Source organism: Syzygium oleosum, unplaced genomic scaffold, assembly GCF_021117445.2.
Source record: "Syzygium oleosum isolate NSW1041296 unplaced genomic scaffold, Sole_v2.1 Sole_v2.18, whole genome shotgun sequence".
Lineage (NCBI taxonomy): Eukaryota > Viridiplantae > Streptophyta > Magnoliopsida > Myrtales > Myrtaceae > Syzygium > Syzygium oleosum.
The window spans coordinates 1,185,679-1,208,197 of record NW_026607502.1 but is presented as its reverse complement, the minus strand read 5'-3'; the positions used below and the strand labels follow the sequence as shown (position 1 = coordinate 1,208,197).

Here is a 22,519-nt window from a genome sequence, read left to right as displayed (position 1 = left end):
TATAGTAAAACGACCGTCTGTGTCCTGAACCTTATAATTCCGTCTTGTATAATTAAAAGAGAGGCTCTGAATTTGTTCAGAAATAAGCTCTAGGAGAAGTTCCGGTTGAGGAGAGAGAGTCGGAAAGAATAGTTAGACCCCCCCCCACTCACGTATAAAGGAGGTTGAAGACTTGAAGTTCATGGTTAGTATGGCGGAGCTCGTAGATCTTGAACTGGTCGAGTACTTCGTCGACAATGCTGTTCCGTACGAGAAACTACTAGTGAATCCTTGCGACGAGGCCAACTAACATACGGCCCTACTGAGGTAAAGAGATTAGGGGAGTGGGGCCGGTAAGTACCAGATCCGGAATTTAATCCCCATCAACACGACACACACATATACGAAGTGAAGAGGAATGAGATCAAAAATACAAATCCATGCGACGAGACTACTCAGAAAGGATGAGGAAGAGGCGAAGAAAGTGAGAGAGCAGGTCCGAGCTACAGTTCGATGGGAAGTTACCATCAACAATTCACCTGTTGATCCTTTGGCAGTACCGGAACAGATGGCTCGACCGTCCCCTGAGGTCTGAGTATTCTCGATTCCGGCCAGGATGGTTCATTCTTTCGTGTAAACATGTCAAGCAGACAATCGACTCTAGGGTGGTGCAGCGATCCTCGTAAATTCATCTGAAGCAAACTCTGTTTCTAAGCATATATTTCCCCATTGTGTTTTAACAGAAAGAAATACAGGGTGCAACCATGAAACCTCTCAGTATATACATGGATTAAATTAGGGAAAGACAAAGGTACAGCGGTGTCGGAAAAATTACTAAGCATATACAAAGAACCTGTCGGACAGCGGAACACAGCAAGCATGCTCTAAGTGCTATTGCAAAATTTCGGCGTAAATGGGGAGCACAAAACGCCTAAAGTAGGCTCCGAGCCGAATTCACTGGACAAACTCGATTCTGCCGTATCTCGATAGGCAGTTCAATTGGAACAAATTGCAGGCCTTGTGACGGTATTGCAAACATCTGCAATCTCGCCCAACAAGGTGGATAAATCGATTTACAGCTCGCGACTACCGCTCCCCTACAGCGGCTCGAGAGTCCCACTCTTGAGTCTTTCCATTCGGGCTTGAAGACCGGACAGGGCCTTCTCGTCCATCGGACGAACTCCAGCCTGTCCAGAATCATCCATGCTCGAGTTTTCTGTTGTGTTCAGGGTATGTCCGTATGGCACATTGCCGTTCGTGTAGAACGTTGGCTTATTTCCAGAATCGAGGTTACCAGAAGCTGCTGCTAATTGGATGCTCCTCATTCTCTCTCTAATTGCGTCCAATGTACCACTGCTCACTGTACTTAACAGTTCGGCACACAGCAGTAAAAGTGTTAATAGACAAAATAAGTGAACGGGAAGAAGAGAAGACACTAACTAGCACAATTTACCTCCAGTGAGCAATCTTTCGTTTCTATGTTCTGCCAATGGGGCATCGGAATGAGGGCCTCTCGAACTCATGGCAGTGACAGCCCTGTCATCCTCGCCATACGATGACGGTAAACTAAAACTTGTGGGTTCAGGTTTCACATTAATAGATTTTACGTCAGCTGTGGAATTTGTATGAACCGGAGACAATGGTGCGAATTTGGGGGAAGAAAGGTTTAGGACAGCTGGGGGTGGGGTAGACATTAGCAAACTCGAAGGAGTCCTTCCAGCGGCAGCACTCTTCTCCATCTGAACAACAGGAAGCAATGTCAAGGCAAATACAAAAAAATTATCCAGGAAGTATGGCTAAAAGAACCACGGACCTGGGCTAAACCATCTCGAATATAAGTTCGAAAGGCTTCACTAGCATTTTGAAGCTGAGCGAATATATCAACCTGGATTATATAAGAGTACCACTATCAGAAGAGTGAAATGAACTGAAAACGAACCAACCTAGTGTATGAAAAGTTTCATGAGAAAGGCCAATAAGGTCACTCATTTACCTGAGGATAAAGTTGAGTGATGCGATATAATTCGTACAAGCCAATGGTGCACGTTTGTTTATCACCAATTTTCTTAAATATAGCAGCAAGTTCTTGCTGCAAATGCACCAAATTATCGGAATTAAGGAGAAGTTGCAAAATAAGGAAGAGACTCTAGGAGAAAAACCCAGACAAAATTAAGAAAAAACATGCTGTGGCATCAGTGAGAACAAACTACAAAATTTGACAACAAACAAACCCATCTGCAGACTAACCTTCAATTGGGCATCTGCAGAATGCGTAGTGGTAGTTGGATTGTTGGCAGTAGAATCACCCCAATGTGTTTGGCCCACAGGGCCAGATGGGGTTAGCATTCTAGCAGCAGCCAAAGTCTGTTTCACACGAACCAGAATTATTAGATAAAGCCGTTTCAACTTGACCAAAATGTGCACTTGATTCGTTCAGAAATACCTGAAGATTAAGATCAATATAGGCAAGAATAATTGGCTGGGGCTCCATATCTATAGGAACCATGGAAAGGTGACCCTTAATTGCAGTACCACGAAGCTTTACAAGTTCATGTAGGACAGTTTTAACCATACGCAAAGGTTTATCATCGGCCCCAGCTCTTCCCCGAGTAAATCACATTAGCAAGTGAAGGGGAGAAAATGTCAGTTCATGAAGACTGAAGGTACCTATATATTAGTAATTCATCCAAAAATAATCACATGAATGTCCAAATAAAGTTGGTAAAAACCTTCGCCTGATTTCTTCCATTCCCAGCTCTTGTAAATAGACATGGATACTCTGAAGGATGCGGTCAAGATCAACATCATATATAGTACTCTGAAGGACCTGTGAAAGCGAAAAAGTGCCCTTGAGATTTCAAGCACTCAGTAGCCAAGTCGATTGCTAAAGTATTCAAAAATTAAACCACACATTCATCTATCAATTCGAGTTTTTAAAACATTTGGATCCCACAAAATTTCAAATAGTATCGGAGCAGGAGATCCCGAATTTCTAGGCCCCTATTTATCTCCCATATTATAAATATCCACGCCTTAGTTTAAGCCAAAATCAAACCTACGTGTGAGGGGGAGTGTTAAAGTATTTAAATGTCAAACCACGCCTTAATCTAATAGCTTAAACTTTTAGAACAGTTGGCATTGATCCCACAAAATACCCTACTTCCACCTTTAAAGATTGAAAGGACAAAATAATGCAACAGTTAACATATTTAGGTGCAACAAATTTCATAGATAGACAGAATTAACTTTTGAGGGATACTAAAGATCACCTTCGTAAGTTTAATTAAGCATTTGACAACCAATTCGGAGAATTTCTGGTTCCTAGTGGCAACTGTCTCGTTAACAGCTGGTGAAGGCCATCTTGAAGGATCCAATGGACGTAAAAGGTTAATAAGGACAACAAACGACGAAGTTCGATCTGCATTATCCTGGATATGCAATGACAAGTCAAAACCACTGAACAAAAAACCACCAAGTATATTATGAATTTGAATTTCATAAAAAAAAATACCAGAATTTTAAGCATCAAGACATTCAGAGCTTTCAAAAGTTGGCTTCCATCATCCATACGTGGAACTCTTTCATCCAAAAGTCTAAGTAGAAGCTCCGTAATAAGGCGGTCAAGAGTGCCCTCCTTGACAGCATGTGCAAGTTGTTTATTTTGAAATGTCTGCAGCAATGAATTTTGTCAGACAATTCTACAATAGGCTCTTTTACATACAGCCCAGGTAAGTTGTAAATGACTATGTAGAAGGAAGAAGGTTCTTCTTTAAGCTAAATGACATTGAAGCTGCTAAAAGTTAACTCACCTGCATAAGGGTGTTCAAAACATACTTGCATGACCTTGACGAAACTCCCGTTGAGCTAAAGTCAAATGTCTTGGCAACCTAATAACAAGCGAAGAAATCAAGAAACGTTTTGAGCCCAAAAAGACAAAAAAATGTCAAGCAAGTTCCAGTAACAACTACAGCTAGGAACAGAAGAACAAGCAAAGACCCTAATAAAAACAAAATAAAGACGAGCACAGTGCACACCCACAAATTGACACAGACAAGGATGGAGATGGAAGAAGGGTGGGGTATTAAGCTCCTTAATTCACTGATGTAATCACCTTATCTGCCAAGGATAAAACAAGTCTGTCCGCGACCTTCACAAGATCCTCCATACCACTGCCTTCTGGATCATTAGTGGCTTGCTCCAGTTTGTGGCACACAACTTTCATCCCCTCAATAGACTGTTAAATAGATTAAAGCACAAAAAGAAAACTCTATTTCAGTAAACGGAATGTGCTCCCAAAGCAATACAAAATTGAGCAGGTACAAGATAGTAAAGGTTGGATATGGACACAATTTAAACTTGTGATTGCACAACTTAAATATGGATTGCTATGCACAAGGGTGAGCAAGAACTTTAAAAAATGGAAAGAACTCGCTCTTGTTTATGAAGATAATCCAATACATAGCAATAAAATGACGAACATAACCTGTTCAGGAGAACCAAATGAAATTATATTTAGTGCTTCGTTCCAGTCTGTGGAGCTACTAGCATGTGGCATCAAGTGTCTATCCATATTAACCTCCACATGACCATAATTCTCCCTGAAATAAAATGGACCCAGAATAGCGATGATGGAGGGCGAAAAAGAAAATTACAGATCAAAGTCAACACGTGAATAAAATTGAAGGAAAGCAACGATACCTTGCAAATATAGGACCAGAAATAGAACGTGTCACTTCTCCACTTTGCTCTGCCACGTCAGACCTGAAATTAAGAGATTACTGAGGGCTGCTGATTCAATTGGTAGAAGCAGGACCTCATACTTTAGAGCTGAAGATAGTTTCAATGACATCAACTGTTTTGTTTTGACACTGCATCTAAAGGTTAAAACACTCGCTAAACCATCAAACCTACCCTCATTCTTCTTATCTTTCCGAAAAGTTGAAGTATAGATACTTCAACTTTTCTTTAAATGAACATAATTAAAAATCAAATACAAAAAAAAAAAAAGAAATTTAGAAATTCGAAACAGAAAGGTTTTCTAGAGCATGAAAAGCTAAGGTACGGGGAACGAAATCAGAAACGCCTATAACCCATGTCTACATTGTAGAATGATAGGGATAGGTTTCCTTAGATGATTAGAAAACATAAAGAATTTCATTAGTGCAGAATAGACAGCTTACATAGAGCATAAATAGCTTCAGTACAGGGATCAAAACTGAGAATTGGGGGGTTGTCCAAATTGTGGCATGGAATAGGTAGGCTTCATTAGATAATACAGTTGAGATGAGACATAATCATTTGATTGTACTTAGAACTTGCACTATTATGGTTTATGCATTATCAAAAGACAACATCACATAAAATTTAGAAGGTTTATTCTAAAGCCTATGCCTGGAAGAACCAGCATTTTTTATATGTTCCTAAGTTGAGTGAAAGTAAAATTATTACTCACTGTGCGAAACACTGAGAACACTGATTTAAAGTTTTAATTTGTTAAGGTACCATAAAATTGCAAGAGTGTTCCAAATTATTGCTTGAGAAATAGTGTATTATGGCATAGTTACTTTTTTACTTTCTTCAGTACTGTTCCTGAAGTGCTTTATCATTGTGATGCTGCTTGATTTCCACATGGCCTGTAACAATTTGATTTCACTTATGATATGCCTAGAACAACCTAAAATTCGAATATCTGTTGTTGCTTCCATTCTATTCAATTCGCGAGTAAGAATTCTCCAGTATTTTTTGTTGTGCTCGCTTCTTCTTGAGCACATAAAACCACAATAGTGAATATCATGATCCATCAGCTATCAACAGTTAAAACTGAAGTAGAAACAATTATGCATTGACATTTACTATTTTCAACCATAATGAACTGACAGGATATACTTGTGCAGAAAACAGATAAAACCATGAGATCTTTCTCTTTAATTCGTGCATAAGCATCCAGTTCCATAATTTGTATGTGTATGGAAATATGTAATATGGGTGTACACTAGCATGTGCTTTTCGGAGGATGCATGATGCAGAGCCAATTTTCTTCCTTTAATATGATGCATACCAATGTAAGAACTTATTAGCCAACATAACCAGACTAATCACAAAAAGAAAAGTTCAGCAAGAAGAGACTGATGATAAGCTGACAGAAGATGAATCTTCGATAGAGCAAAGATTTCAAGCAGCAAAACAAGGCAAATGCTATAATGCCATAAAGAGCAAGGACATCAGAAACACACCCATTTTCCCTGACTGATCGCCTAGAAGCTGCTCTTGCTTCACCAGGCCTACCCTCCTTCCTTTGGGCCATTTCTCGGGCCTAGTATTTTGAACTACTATCAGTTTATCAAATGTAAACTAAAGAAGGTACAATTAAATGTGTGAAATAGAGATGACCTTCCACTTAAATCTGTCATCTAACATGCTTTTCTGGGCGTCAGTTAGCTTCCCAACAAATCTCCAAATGTCCTCACCTGAAAAAGCGCATGAATAAGATTACAGCTCCATATATAAACAATCAACCATCAAGTTCAGCCAGTTAAAGTGCGAGAGAGACCGAGACAGAGAAAGAGACAGACAGAGACAGACACAGAGAGAAAGAGACCCAAACAGAGACAGAGAGCATAAATGTCGGTCACATGTAGCTACAGCTATGTCATTGCATACCGAGAATCTTATAACCCGTAGCAAGAGTATTCAGAGCAGCTTTCCTAGTTTCACCGTCACGTTCTGCTGTTAAGCTTGCAACAATTTGCAGGGACTTTAGCTGTCCAGTAATCTGTTGAAAACAAAATGTTAATTAACATTGTTATAAAAGAAGGATAATGAAAAACAAGAACATACCTCAGCTGCATGATGATCGATCAAAAATCCCACAAGGTCGGCACATTCTATCCGAGTTCGATTGTTTTTTGACCGTAACCCCTCCAGAATATAAGGAAACGATTTTGTTGCAGAGTATATATGAACAATTTGTTTTGTCAGTTCCCGCATTTTTTCTCGCACTTGCGCAATATTATGCCCAGACTGCAGCAAGAAAACAGCATAGATTATAAGTCTTACAACGGTTTCACATTCTTAAATGAAGTTGCATTTGCATCCAAAATTGAAAATGCCACAGCTTGTTTTAAACACCTTCTCTATCAAGCATGGAAGAAAAATTGCTGCTTCTGATTCAGTCAACAAGTAATCTTGATCCCTTAATCTGTTGAAAAGCTCAGGGAGAAATTCCAGCACCTACTCATCATGTTACAATGTTTTGAGATAGAGCGATGCTGCAAAATCACCAATGCTAAAAACAAACTACGTAAGTCCATTTCACCAAGAAAGTCACCTTCAACAAGCATGTTGTATTTGACTCGCAGAACCGTAGCACTGACCACTTCAGCAGTATATCTAAAACTTCGATTATTTCCTTTATAACAGATGGGAGAGCCTGAAGGGAAAGTAGTAAACATTATCATAATGCGAAGTCAAGACGCTCACACTTATTACAACAAGTTAAAAATATCCATTTAAATACCTTCTGCAGCATCTCAAGCCCATCCACTTGCTTTCTGAAATCAGAGCTTAAAAGTCGCCGGTGCAAATCCTCTCTAAAATATTTCATCATATCATTCTGCAACAAAGGTGTAGAACCAAAAAAAACGAATTACAAAGAGAACGATGGTGTCTCCAACTGTCCAGCCAACACCCAACAACAGTTACCTCAAGATCTTGAATCTGCTCTATCCGCAGCTCTTCAAACTTGAACCTACGAACAACCATTCTCTCTCGGTCCTCCTATAGGAAAGTCAGTTTTGAAATGCAGATAGTAGTCAGTATTTGAAATGCAGATAGTAGTGGCCCAGCTAAAGTTTTGTCTTTTTCATATAACCTATTTTAGAAGCATTAGTTCATACCTTAATTGAGTCCTTGACATTTATCAAAGCCTGTGACTGTATAGCAATGTCTTGCACAGAAATCATCGAGTCTCCTCTTGAGCCCTTTGATATAGCAACCCTCTTTGCAAATGGTAAAATAACAATCAAAATCCCCATCATTCCACATATAAATCCATCAATCCATGTAAATTAAAAAGATCCAACACAACCGTGGTGTACTAAACAAAAGGTTCTCACCCCATCCCTAACATTATTCTTAAGTCATTAATGAGAGCTTAACATACCGAAGATACAGTCCGACTTCCAGGCTTTGATGCACCATGAGAAGCTGCTCTTCCAACTTTAGAGCTGCTTTTGGAAGGTAAACCCACAGGTATGGCTTTGGTCGATTCAAAAGATTCTGCCAGCAATATTTCAGGTTCAAAACAGAATATATGAGAGAGAGAGAGAGAGAGAGAGAGAGAGAGAGAGAGTGAGTGAGTGAGAGAGAGAGCACCTTGGAATGTTCCATGAGGCTTCAATCGTTCAAGAGCAATAGCCAAAGCTGGGCCTTGAATATCTTTCAAGTGTTTCATAACCTGAACACAGCAGTCGTCGTGATCACCACATACCAAAGAAGCCAGAGAATTACCTTTGCAACTTCTTGCACGTATACATACCAATTCATGTCCACTGACTCTCAAAATTTCACCAAAGCAGCCCTCTGCAGCTTTACGAACATCCGCCGACTTATCCTGAAAAGTTACAGCAGCACTCTCTATCAATCTGAAGAAAAAGTTTGTGTCCAAAAGAAGAGATATTATCAAAGCAGGTCATTTTGACATTACAGCCATAGCAGTAGCAGCTGGTTTCAGTAGATGCACGCCATCAGGGAAATCACTCAAGCGAGAAAGTTGCTTTCCCAACCAATCAAAAAGATCCTTGCGCCCTTCAGCCCCAAGCTTAGGATCAATTAGAGCAGCTGCAATGTACGGAACCTGTAGCAGAGGCCTCATCATGGTTCAGTGGAGCCATAAACAAAGCATAACCATATCCTACAGACCCACACAGAAGCATGAACACAAGCACAGGTGCATGCATTCCTGAGCGCAACTCAGAGAGAGAGAGAGAGAGAGAGAGAGACCATCTTATCAAGATTAACAGCGGCAAGCCATGAATCCATCGCAGCCAAAGTACATTCTCTCATATGCTTTTTATTGTCACCCAGGCATTTCAAAATATCAGAAAGAATACCCTGCAAATAGAGAAAAGAACACTTCTGAGTATAATCAGCTTTTAACAGCACATAGAGAAAAAGTAGATAATGCCAACAGGAAGATAAGAACCTTGCTTGACTTCTCAACAGCTGGACCCATTGCAGACGCAACACCACCGATGGTTGTCAAAGTTGCCATGACTAAATTCTTATTGCTGTCATACAGGCGTCCTTTGAGGGCACCAAGCAATTCAACTGCATGTCAAAGCAATTGTGAACGAATGAGATCATCTTGATATGCAAAAAATAAGAAAATCAACTTTTATCAAACTTGTCAAAACAAGAGTTGGAATCAGTGTATTTAGAATCAACCAACTAAAACACAACCAACACATACCAGTTCCATTTGGTTGAATGCGCTTGTTAGCCTCCTCCAACATTTTGTTGACAGCTTCAATGGATTCAAGACGAACCTGAACATCAAAAGTTGTATGCATTGATATGATCATTATTTTGCTTATCACTGATTATCATGAAGGGTATGAAAAAACCAGATATTAGAGATAGGATGAACAGCTTCATCACTCGGATGCCAGACCTTCCAATCTGAACTTTCCAAATTCTTCAGCAAGGAAGGGGTGATCTTCCCACTTATATCTTCACGTGGCAGGCCATCTATCCCACCCATAGACACAGCCGACATGGATTCAGAGGCCTTAACAGTTTTTCTTGTAACAGCGGCACTACCCTGCAGGATTTTCACAAGTAGATACTTCCAGCAAGCACTCAGAAAGCACTATAAAATAAAGTATAGACATCAATATGATAATACCTCAAATGGATTCTTCTCAAACTCTGCATCAAGTGCACTGAGCAGGGCCGGCTTAACATCCGCAACAAAGGCTTTAATATCTAGAGAGTAATCAAGACTACATCCATGTAATTCACAAAGTGGGGCTATCCAAAAATTTACGACAATAGTCTTCTGAGAAATTACCTGGACCAACAAATCTATGTAAAGCGCCTATAAGCTTAATAGTAGAATTTCTAGTTGCTGCAGCACTAGATTGCAGCCCGGTATCTTTACAGAAGTCAATCAAATCCTGTATCGGTTGATATTTCCCAGATGTCACGACTTGCATTATAACAACAAAGATAATACAAAAAAAAGAAATAACAGCAAAACATATCTTAAAGAACAGTTTGAAATAACCTTCAGTTTCAAATGTGACACGCCAAAGTCATCAACCGCACTGAACATCCATGAAATTCCTTCACTGAGGACCTTAGGATTTTTGTGCTCTTTCATAATTTTGTACAACTACAAGAACAAAGTACATATCTTCAGTCAACACAAGACACGTAATCGTTTGGGAAAAAACACATACATCGTTATGTCTTTTTAGGTAATTCTCAATAACACGAGTTATCCCAAATATTCCTCTTAAAAGAAAGAACTCACTCTTTCAAAAACAAATCCAGGACCAACAGCTTCAGAAAAAGTAGTTAGGCACTTCATGGCATGAGCACGGGTTTTAATATCTGCTACACGTTCACTAGTACCTGATATTTAATGAAGTTAAAATAAGTCGACATATCAGGGGAATAAAAGAAAGCATCTCCAAATTGGATACTCACCAAGGAGGCAAAGGACAACACATTTTTTTGGAAATTTAGTAGAAGTGGAAGCAATATATGTAAGGACATCGAGAACCTGTTGTTGTACCTGCAATACCCCAATCAAACCCTTATTAACCAAGTCAATCAAATCTGACAAGTAAACAAGTAGAAGAGAACTTCCAAAACCTGAACATTTTTCTCATTCCATCCAGGCACAGCACAGAGCAATCGAACCAAAATTTCTACTGACTGGTTCAAGTCCTGTAGTTGTTCCACCTGTTGTTTCAATAAGCCAATTGCTGCAAGGACATGCGAAGCTAAACATTAAACAAGGGCAGCATTTTTTAGAAAAAGAATTAAAAGCCGCACGTCATGAGTTGATTCTATTTTAACAATGTGATCTGCCATTTTTCTACCTCCCAAAGAAACAGTTTCAGACTATATGAAATAATACACGTACATGTTTAACCAATACGCAACATTAATGCAAAAATATGAAGTACTATGCTTTCAAAGTAGAATGGAATGAACATTTGAACTATCATCCACTGTGAAGATGCGCAGTCTAATTCTTCCACCAAAACAGGCATTCACTAAGGAATCATAAACCGAAAGGAGACATAAAAAATCAGACCCACTACAACATCCCATTTACCAGCTATAGATGCATCACACGATGTTGACTTCAACTAAAATATCTGACCAGAGTCTTATAAACCTCAGCATATCTAAGACATTTCAAAATCAAACAAAGGAAGACTGACTGCTTCTGGATCTGTGTCTTTCAACAGATTAAGACATACAAAGTTTTTACTGGTTACACTAACTACTGCTTGGTAAAGAAAGAAAAAAAGACAAAGTTTGGGCCTCTATGGTATGAGAAAACTGGTCCAGTTCTCCGTTTTCAATTGTCTCAAAATAAAACTAGTACTAAAAACACGTTTGTTCATCGACTAAAAACGGTTTCTGAATGAAATAAGGACAACTGTTTTCACTTTTTAATTACAAACCGAAAACATAAAAAAAGAGTAGTTTTCAAATTTTTCATCATAAAGGAGAAAGCAGTTTCCCTATAAAATGAAAACACACTTCTCAGCATTAATTATGTTAAAAAACTTTTGTTCACATTGAAAATTTTATTTTCATGAACCAAACACAATTTCAGGAAAACAGAATACTGAATACAGGAAAAAAATTTCATTTTAATTAGAAATAAAAACGTTTTCACAAACCAAATGGACCCTAAGCAAAACACAGAAAGTTACTGTTTATAAAATATGGTTCCAATAGACAAAAAATTTTAAACGATAACGTGACACAAATACCAATGACAGGAAAGAGCTCAGTGAAAGCTTGGTTGACCTATTGCTCATTTGACAAATTGTCTAAGGGAAAATAGATTCCAAACCTTCAAGGCGTTCCTTCCACACAGCACTCTTCAATTGGGAAATAGTATCTGCCTGTATAACAGATCCTATTCGGCTTTCAATCTCTTCAAGACTCATCTCCGCAGGCTGTTGATATAACACATCTTTGTTCAATAATTTCTAGACAAAGAAGCAATTCATTTTCAAAGGAGAATCTTATCACCTCCACATCTTCAGGTTCAACAGTTTTCGAAGGTTTAGCCTGTGCAGTTCCCTCTCCCTTCTTGCTGCCACCAGATTTGACAGTGCCTCCCTTTTTGCCAGGATTCTGACAAAACCAGAATATCATTTAAATAAAATATACGAGTAGCAAAGCAGCCAAATTTAATAAACCAAATAGTCATGCTAACCGCAGCAGGAAGCGGCCTCTTTCCACTAAGCATGCTAGCAGCTGACCTTCTAACAAATGAACTGTCTGCAACCTGTGTAGAGAATTATTAATCCCGGCATAAGGAAAACAAAACGAATAAACCCGTTTTACAGGACCCAAAAAGTTAAATAACTCCCAAATCACATAGAATGAAACAAGACGAGCATGACTGAAATAGTAAAGAGAACATAACAAGTTTCACAATGGAGCATTCATTACCACTTCACCAAGTATACCATAATCACTCCCACCAATTGAAAACAATTTAATAGATGGCACCGAAAATGCACCACCTGCTGTCTATTACCAATTGAAAGCATCCAGCTTACCTTTTCAGAGATTAATAGGGAAGTAGTTCATGGTCTGGTCAGGTTTGAACTACGAAAGTGTAGGTCAACAAAAAACCATAAAAGAGGACATTACGGCTACGCTAACTTGAGTTACTTTTGCTTTGAACTAGCCACAACCCCCCCCCCCCCCCCCCTCTCTTTTCCGTTTCCCTGTGGAGCCCCTCGAGACCAAAAATAGAGTACTAACAGGTGTCAAGGCCACACCACAGGCAAGGTCAAAAGCCTTAGGAGTTGGTAAAAAAAGTATAGCTATGGCTGCTGTTCAAATCTACCGGTCCCTTTGTTGACAATCTTGCTGAGAGCCAAAGCTCTGGTATACCAACTGCATATCCAGTGGCAGACAAATGGCACCAAGGAGGTCCAAAATTGAAAATACAAGCATATCTAAATTTCAAATGAACTTCTGAATAACAATGGCAGGAACTGAGCTAACCTCCACTGAGGAAGAGGTCCCACTAGAAGCTTGGACAGTAGCTGAGACATAATTAAACTTTAGAATATACTCACTCGAAAGATTTATTTTTAATAATCTGCAGAACAGAGAATATTTCGCATACCTGCACCAGTGCCAGTTGGAACAGCACCTCCAGAACTCCCAATCATTTCAGAGAGTTTCTTTTTTCTGACATCATCAAGTTTTTCCAGCGACCTCTCCAAAGGCCTCATGCCAACTGACTGGAAAGGAAATGATATGCATCACCCCCAGATGTGAACAATCAAAAGTTTAGAGCCCCTTTTATTAATTACTTACTTGGCTTAATCAGAGTATTTAAATCTATGGATAGTTTGGTATTCTATAACACAAGAGCACCATATAGACCTAATCCTACTTCACATAATCAGATATGTACAAACTGTGAAGAAGAAAGTTTCACCACCGAATTACATGTTTCAAACAATTTGCTACAGCAAGATCATTTAAAAGCCTCAGATAATAATTCAAACTAGTCATATTTACTAGTCACAAACATTTTGAAACCAAAAGAACATCCAGAAGCCACAATGAATGCTGGATTTAAGACTACTTGGACAATATAGATTACCTTAGCTATGGCTGCCAAAGCTGAAAAGGAGGCATCTCTGACTTCTGGCGTCCCATCATTGAGGCACTAAAAGATAACAAGTAATTTTAAATTTCGAACAATTGCATGCCAAGGAATCCAGAGAGCAAAAAGTTCAGAAAGGCAGCCATAACCATGATGTTCAAAAGTAGTGAACTAATTCTTAACTGGATTAGACAACGATAACATTTTCTAAGAAAAGAACATTGTCTGAAGACTTTTCTAATCTTCTCATGAGATAAACAGAGCATGAGTAGTAAATGAGTGAAACAACAGCTCCTTGAAGGACTGGAGAAAATTTTAAAAAGTATTTTAAGGTTGTGGTACTCCAATATTTGAATGTCTTGAGCTAACAAACCATGCTTCCAACTCAAATTCACTGACCTCCATACAAATCGGCACATAATCCTTGTGCAACTTGAGAACAACTGCCTTGCTACTTGTTTCGATACAACATGTCACCCAGCTCAAAGTTAATGATCGCACAAGAGGAACTTTATTTTTTACCGCGGCTTTAACATCTGCAATGGAACAATATGTTATAAACCCAGCAGCTACCAAGAACGCCACATCTTAAGAGCATTACCCAAAAGAAAGAAATCAAGAATATTACATTTTATTTACACTAAGGAGGTTATTGCACTTTAAACCCGACATAAAACCTTGATATCCCAACTTTCGCTAACGGACATAAATGGTGCTTATGTAGGACGTAAAGGGCAACACCCCTCATAGACCAGGGGTAAAATACAATATATGCTTATTTGTCTGCCACAGATGATCAAGTACAAAAAAAAATGACTGATGTGAGCAAACTATTATGCTGATTGCATTAAACGGAAGGGGAGAACACAATCCAGCACTCAGTTGTCCTCAATTATCTGGGATTGAAGATAAATAATCAAAGTTGAACCTGCCTTCAACAACATCCACTAGATTTAAGCACCCAGCCTTATGCATTGCCTGAAGAGTTTGAGTAAGTGCCTCAGTCATGGTAGGTTTTTTCTCCTTGAGTTTTTCCTGTTCAACAAGCAAATTGGTACCAAGCAATAAGCATGTTACAGAACAAAGAATCAAACCCAGAAACTTTTTTGATAGATAAAGATAAAACCTAGAAACTTTTCTTGTTCTTATATAAAAAAAATTCCCTTAACAAAGGCTGTCGTTGTTACCAGTAACACCGGAAGTAAGGAGCGGGAACTTCCTGAAAAATGGGATCTCAGTCCCCTTGCCAAGTTTCCTATAGCTTGGATGGCTTCCACTGCAACAGCCATGTTCACATCCGTAATAAGCTGAAAATTAGAAATAGCAAGAGTTTAACAATTTCACACAACTAAAGAAAATATGAAGATCAGGCACAATGAGTATAGATATTGAGTCAATCACATCCGGATTTTGATCTTACAATGCAATATAATTCCAGGACCAAACAATATGAATATGCTGATTCAGGCAGGGTATGCTATGTTCCATTTCTCAGCTATGGAATTGATCCATAATAAATTATGCGCTAGAGGAGCCCGCGAATACATATCACAAGTCAATCGATCGATTCACTATTAAATCTATCGACTTGATACCACCACTCACCCATTCTACTGACTTAGAATTTATTGCTTTTGCCTAATAGAGGATGCAGTTTGCATTATTCACTGTTCAATATAGCTTTTTAACCGCTCAATAAGCATAAGCGAATTTTATAATCTACGATTGATTAGACCATTCTTCTCGGTGAATCTGTACGTCCTCAAATTCCATGGTGGAACATCCGGTATGGTTAAAAACTTTGCCACGCTCTAAAAGGCTGGGTGCACATTCTTTTTGGTGGCGAAACAGCTTTGCCTTTTTGCTCCGCTTCTTCCAAATCTGCATCCAGCTTAATACAACCATTGATCCAATTGACCTAATATGATGAAGTCAATGACTTTCCTTCATGGCGTGTTTTTATCTGAGATCGTGAAGCCAGAAGTGAAGAAACTGAAGACACGTTGAACTCATTCTTTTCCCTTGCTCACCAGCACATGAAAGATCAAACGATTGGGATGATTGACTGCTAAATTATGTGTTTACTCTTTGCAAATGAAAGTTGCTATAAGACCTAGAATTCCAAAGAGAGTAACAGTTCATTGAGACTTTATTAGAAGGACCAGATGCCTGGAGCCTTCAATAGCAAAGAAGCTTGTGGAATCAATGTCTTAGAATCTTGATTTCAAATCCTTAATCGTGTCGTTGATTACTTTTCTCCAAGGCATGACCATATCACTTCTTGCTAACCAAAAACATATCACTGAGAAGTGCTAAATCTTCTACAAAGCCAAACCAAATTCTGCATCGTAGCAGGTCCTATCATTTGCCAAGCTCAAATCATGAGGAATACTGATCTATCATTATTATTATTGACTCAGGATACAGAAGATTTGCAGTAGATTAATAAGAGAGAAAGGAGGACTGCTTAAAACAGAAAGTATTCCCATCCATTCATGCAAAAAGCTGTGCGTCCAACCTTTTCGGCCGTGGAATAAGGCCTGCTATCTGTTAAATGACAAGTCAAATGGTTAAGCACAATTTTCATTAAAAGGACATTTGCGTTCACAGCTTTGTTAGCTAGTTTCAGTCTCTCTCTAAATCCCGAATATCAGAGCTCTTGTAACCATCAAAATTGATTGCGCTTATCCATAATTTCTAAATAAAACTCCTAAATGACATGTCAGGGCTTTGAAGTGTTAAAAGGGTTTTCTTTTCTTATTATGCTAAAAGAGTTGACATGAGTTGTAAGAGCAAAGAAGAAAAGAAGATAACTGTGGTCTGTGTAGGTTGTTCAAGGAAAGGACTCCCATCATTTGGAACAATTCCCAATGATAAAAGAATTTGGGGCTTATTCTCATTATTACATACATAAAAAATGCAAGGCGGAGCATGGCTGTACCGCTATTTATACGAACAAGTACAAAAAAATGATAAATCCTTCTCAGATTTTTTCATTCACAAAGGTTATGCGACAAGGCCTGCATCAACTTACAGAATTCTGACACAGTGTTTGGCTCGCAGATTAGCCTAAAGCAGATATAGAAGAGCTATTCAATGGGTGTAGAATAAAGCGAAAATTGTAACAAAGTAGATATTCCATGGTTTGGTTCACAAGATGAAATAGCTATTCGGGGAAAATCGCTTATTTGGTTCATTAGAGAAACTGAAGTTATTCCTAGTCCCATGAAACTGGTGGGGGCACAGGAACCAGATAGTGGAATAGTTGTTCTATCAAGAATAGACTGGGAATAGATAACTATTCTGAACCAAACGAGCATAAACTGGGAACAGAGTATCCATTCCAGTAAACAAATGAAGTGCAACTAGAATGGCATATTGACACCCAATGATAGGAAGAGAAGTGTCATCAAACTCTGTCGATGGGAACACTAGTACCAGATCTTTTCAGGATAAGAGTTGCAAAATTCCAAATAAACTCTTATGCTAATAATTGAATAGGATATTCAACAGGCTGAAACATTTCAGCAGATCCAAGGGTACAAAGTAAATTGCCCATTTAACAAAGCTCAATTCACAAGAATATTTCTTGCAAAAGAAGCAAAATGTTACAGCTTTTCTAATCGAGCACTGCATATGTCCCAAAATCAGATATCCAACTTGTGATTGATAAAGTTTCAATTGACTCCTTGCAAATTCAATGTCAGATAATTGCACTGAAGCAAAAAACAATCAGATACCTTCTTCAGTGTACGGCTTATCTCTGTGAAGTCACCAGGAGCAATTTTTTTGGTTGAGGCCAGCTTGGTTAGCTCTGCAACCGCCTCTTTCCTCTCTGACCATTTGGTAGCTTTCTGAGGTGTCAATAGAAAAACTTATGTAACAAACAAATATCTGACATTATGAAGCGAGCATACACATGATGACAAAGAAAGCTAAGCCATTTCCCTGAAAAATGCATTCTAGAGGACTACTAACCACTCCCTCCCAGAAACCTGACTTCTCCAAAGGAGTCAGAATGTCAACCGGATCAACAAGCTCGTATTCATCTATTTCCTGAGGGGCTGATCCAACAATACCAGAAGAAAGTAGTAAGTAGAAATTCATAGCATCAACAGGTCATCTCACTGCAACTTAAGCAATTCTTTCATACAAGAAAAATAAGAAAATGACTCAAAAAAAAAAACACCCTAATCACCAAAAAATTCAATCATGAAATGGCAAGACACATACCATCAGCCACAGCTTCTTCAGAAGGACCAGGACCCACAACATCCGATGCAGTTTCCTGTTCTGGCTCTTTGTCTTGTTCAGATCTGACAAGGCAAGGCAAAGGCCGAAAGTTTTTATTGTCGCTCTAGCTACACTACATTTAAGTGAGGAGATTTAGCTACCCTAGCAGAGACAGGCATCAGATCTTAGATGCCAGAAAGCAATTCAAGCAAAAACAAGGCAAAATACCTTACTGTGTCGCATTGTCAATCAACAGAAACAAAAAACAACAGTTAGTCTGCTCTCTCTTAATCAGGATAAACATTGTCGGCTCTAACTTAATTTATGTAACATTCGTACAGAAAGAACCTACATGTACCTCATTATCCCCAGATACACATCCATCAAAAGCTTACAGTCATCATTTTATCAGTTGTTTTTTTTATAGGGTAAACCATACATCAACTGTGTTGATTATATTGAGACACAGTTATCAAGAAAAAATCGTGCAGAGCAGATATTCATAAATACACAACTTGAAATAAAAAAAAATGTTGAGTAAACATGATTTACCTTATTTTGCGTGACGGTTTTGCTGTCCCTGTGACATTTACCAGCTCAGCCTCCAATTCTTTTTTCTATAGTTAATAAGAGAAAAAGTTAACCTTGTTTGCAAGAATGAAAAATAAATTTGACAAAAGGTGTAACATAGAGCTATTTTACCATTGTATCTCGCATTTTCTCAAACAATATGGATTTAACAGGGTCTTTCCCAATCCACCGACAAAGCTCAAGGGTCAATCCTTTGGATGATGCCCGAACATTTTGATCTTGGTGGTCAAAGAGTTCAGGAAGCATCTTTAAAATCCTTTTTGGAGGTACAATTTTTGCCCCAAATTCACTGATAAAAAATATCAGGTCTGGTAAGGGAAAAAAGAGCAAAGGAAAATCACATAAAAGCCTTCACCAAAGTAATTCATCACTATACCTTAATGCCTGAAACATAACATCAATTGCAGGGACAACAGCCTTGGCAACTTTGTTCTTGATTGCTTTCTCCATAGCGTCCTGTCATTAGACAAGAACTTGCAAATGTCTGAGGACTGGCTAAAAAGGCAATGGGATGATGATCTCATCTAGGAGCACCAAACAAATAAAGCAGTGACAGCCATAAATAGTGTACTAATAAGACAATAAACACTGACAACCTATACTAAAAAAAATATAAGGGACCAAAGAGAGAAGATTTAAAGATTTAAATGTAACTACCAACACAAGCTCTCATTTTAACCAGACAACCCAAGGTCTAATGGGGAACAGCCAGTATAGAATTGAACCTAGCTTAAACCATCCCAAGAATATAACTTCGCCCTTGGATCATACTAACAATGACATTTTACAGCAAGAAACTTGGTATCAGCTAGAATCAAACAGAATTTCAAAATAACCTTCAAGGAGACATAATCACCATGTACTTAACTCACATGCTTGTAATAAAAAAAAGGAAGGGAAATGGCTCATTCCCTTCGCACAATCAGCTAAAAAATAGTAGAAAGGGTCATACGGCCCTCTTAACCTTCAAATCATCGAAGTGACTGCTGCCATTAGCACACTGATTATTCTCATACAATACTTAGTGGAACCACAGTCATTAAAGAGAATAAAAACCTATTAAAGGATGTGCCACATGCGTATATATGCCAAGTAGACAGTACCAGAAAAACTTCAACTGCCTCCAATTCCACCCATAGCATAAATGCCGCCTGAGCCTTTTCCACTGTCTTCGGCCTTCCAGTCAAGCATTTCGCAACAATTGCATCACATACTTCCCTCGCATACCTAAAGGCATGGGTCAAATAATCAAAATCAACAAACAAGAGAAAAATAACAAATCCATACAATTAAGTTAAACCTGAAAGTTGCACAATGGCATACCTTCCAGCATCAGCATCTGCAGCTCTTAAAAATGCAATTAAAGCATCTAGCGCTTTCTCTTGGACAGGTGCATTAGAATCTGCAACAGTCTTCTTGAAAAGTGGGCCTAAAACAAAAGAAAAGATAAAGAGTAAACATTTGCATACCCCAAATTCTATACAAACCAGCTTTAGATATATTATTCTATTACATTTCCTCTTATTAAGCTCTTGGCGTCTGTTTTCTCATCTATGTACTTGGCAGTTGTTTGTAATGCCTTACAAGGACACTACCAGATACATTCATGCTAAGTAGGCTTTAAGGCAATAAGCTACAAAACTAATATAAGAGCTAGCGAGCTGTGTAAATACACACACACAAACACGCAATCCAATGAATTCCTTCAACTTTCCCACACTCAGCAAACATTAATTTACAGGAACTTTTTTCTCTAGCCAATGTATATCCTGTCAAACTCAAGCACAACGGCCCAATGTACATATAACTCTTTAATATGGTTTGAGGGTATCATGTCGACCAAATAGTAGAAGACCCTAATTTTCTTGCATCAATTCATGAGTTTTAAATTCATAATTTTTATACTTGATAACAATACAGTCATGTTCGTAACTGATTAGTTGACCACAGTACTCATTGCTCAGATTTGATATCACAGATTAGAGGTGTTGGTGCTTCCATGCAATTTTTGGTTCTCTTAACATTAAGGCCTCTATATTGCATAGAAAAATACCAAAATGCTCCCATTTAATAGTCTTATAGTTATAAGTTGTGATTTTTGCCCTATGGGTCGAAATCAATTGGATTGGGCTTTCATATGCATGTTCATGTTTCTGTATAGGTATAATTTTCTTTTCTTTGGACAGCCTCTCTGAAAATTAATGCTACATAACCCCTCTCTAGACCCCCGCAGTGTGGGAAGCCTTGAGCACCCAACACCCTTTAGGTATAAAACATCTTCATTGTTATTGGTCATAGACAGTTTTCCCAAGTATTTCGGAGAAATGGGATTTGGCTCAAGGACTTATTTTGTTTACAAACTGATGTCAATTTAACTGCCTTAGACATTTGAACTTGAGACAATTGAACCATCTTTTAAGAGTTCAAGAAATGCAACTCTACTGAGCTCAAGTTGAGCTTCACCATCAAGTTATTGAATCAAGTAATGTTTAGCTCAAGCGGTTGACTAACTATGCTCTGTTATCCATCACATAAATTAGCCTTCTCCATATTCATCTTAGCGTTTCAACACCTCAATCGTTATTTTATGGATAGAATCTTAGCAAACACAAGAATTAACCCCGCCCTAGTCCAATAAAATTTGCTTGCCAGTGCCACCATATACTACACTCCTACCCATGTTGCTGATAAGGAAGTATTTAGTTCGACTTCAATCCCATTCTACTTTGAAATACAAGGTAGAGAAACTGCAAATACAAGTTAAAAGCACAACGACACATCACGATTCATTGGAAGCTCACCTCCATCATAGCATCACCAAAAAATATTGAATTTAATTGGTAAGCTAAAGTTAGCCCTACTGCAAAACTTACATTACGATGCGATGGAATTACGAAAAGCAAAAGAAAGTTGATTAAATCATAATCTTCTAAAACATAAGAAATTTCCATAGAGCATCGACGCCACAGAAAATGTCATAGATTCTCAAATGAAGAAATGACTCTGCTGGAACACAGATGCTTCAACGTCTGTATTGTGTTCACCAACAGAACACTTCCACTTCCACTTTAAATACTCGACTTTACTACTAGTTTTGGAATCGGTAGGCAACAAATGTTAGTTGGCATGGGCAATACCATCACCGAATTTCAAACGGTCAGATACACCACCAGGCAGGTAAAATTTACGGAAGCATCACTTAAACAAAGAGGCTCTCTAAATATTGGCGGATAGTAAGTATTCAAACTTCCACAAATCCAATTAATTATGCCATAAGAAGAGAAGGCCTCAAGTAATTCCCTCAAGGTGAGAGCAGCATTGCCAATCATTAGCCACATGCATTCGAAACCGACATCGAACAAACCAACGACGAGCATCCCACGCCCCCATTCACGAATTCAAACCGAAACCCAACCACAAAATCGAACATTTCGCATTTCCACCCGCACAAGCCCCACCGCCGCTCCAACCGGAAACAGTCCCGGAGGGATGGGGAGGGTACCGAATCGACCGCGGATCACCGCCGGCGAGATCAGATCTAAGACCCCCACGACGGCAACCCCAACAACGGACGCGCGCGCGCGCGGGCGCGGGGGAAGCGAGAGGAGGGAGCGAGAGCCCCGGGGGAAACTCACCGAATTCGCGGAGGCGGGGGTCCTTGGGATCGGCGATGGAGTCGCAGAGGGAGGCCAAATCGAGGTTGGCCTCGTTCCGCACCTTCCAGTTCTTGTGGAGCAGCCGATCTTCCCACGGCAGCTTCTTCGCCTCCCGCAACAGCTTCTCCTCCTCCGACATTGCGGCTCAAAGCCCCCCCCCCCCCGGCGACGCCGC

The 22,519-nt window shown here is 39.0% G+C and overlaps 1 protein-coding gene across 2 annotated transcripts; it reads right to left on the bottom strand.

Annotated features, from left to right (window-relative positions):
• Nucleotides 1-729: 729 nt before the first annotated feature.
• LOC115686590 (protein MOR1) lies at nt 730-22,519 on the bottom strand. 2 transcript variants are annotated; one of them, XM_030611938.2, is made up of 54 exons: nt 22,324-22,519; nt 20,012-20,117; nt 19,792-19,915; nt 19,065-19,144; nt 18,800-18,977; nt 18,650-18,714; nt 18,098-18,180; nt 17,843-17,928; nt 17,605-17,718; nt 15,052-15,171; nt 14,797-14,899; nt 14,264-14,400; nt 13,862-13,927; nt 13,376-13,493; nt 13,252-13,292; nt 12,449-12,520; nt 12,262-12,366; nt 12,080-12,185; nt 10,858-10,970; nt 10,690-10,777; nt 10,514-10,614; nt 10,265-10,372; nt 10,049-10,154; nt 9,884-9,963; nt 9,650-9,799; nt 9,449-9,524; nt 9,182-9,306; nt 8,980-9,090; nt 8,684-8,833; nt 8,516-8,590; nt 8,353-8,434; nt 8,141-8,256; nt 7,875-7,976; nt 7,681-7,755; nt 7,496-7,591; nt 7,307-7,408; nt 7,108-7,209; nt 6,817-6,999; nt 6,640-6,751; nt 6,370-6,446; nt 6,213-6,292; nt 4,678-4,740; nt 4,463-4,577; nt 4,091-4,213; nt 3,789-3,866; nt 3,491-3,649; nt 3,249-3,407; nt 2,709-2,806; nt 2,423-2,579; nt 2,227-2,343; nt 1,973-2,068; nt 1,793-1,864; nt 1,433-1,718; nt 730-1,339 (listed from the first exon to the last, which is right to left on the bottom strand). In XM_030611938.2, exons 1-54 carry the CDS (start codon nt 22,481-22,483, stop codon nt 1,077-1,079), a joined length of 6,060 nt encoding a protein of 2,019 aa, XP_030467798.2. In that variant the 5' UTR covers nt 22,484-22,519; the 3' UTR covers nt 730-1,076. The 2 variants fall into 2 exon arrangements, with proteins under 2 accessions (XP_030467798.2, XP_056175547.1); XM_056319572.1 differs by lacking the exons at nt 17,605-17,718; nt 17,843-17,928; nt 18,098-18,180; ... (4 more) ...; nt 20,012-20,117; nt 22,324-22,519 and having other exon boundaries at nt 14,793-14,899.

Coding starts and splice junctions, on each gene's coding strand:
- LOC115686590 (XM_030611938.2), bottom strand. CDS start 22,483: ATGTCGGAGGAGGAGAAGCTGTTGCGGGAGGCGAAGAAGCTGCCGTGG. Junction 10,778..10,857: donor GGAATGAGAAAAATGTTCAG/GTTTTGGAAGTT, acceptor GGGGTATTGCAG/GTACAACAACAGGTTCTCGA. Junction 4,578..4,677: donor TCTGGTCCTATATTTGCAAG/GTATCGTTGCTT, acceptor ATTTTATTTCAG/GGAGAATTATGGTCATGTGG.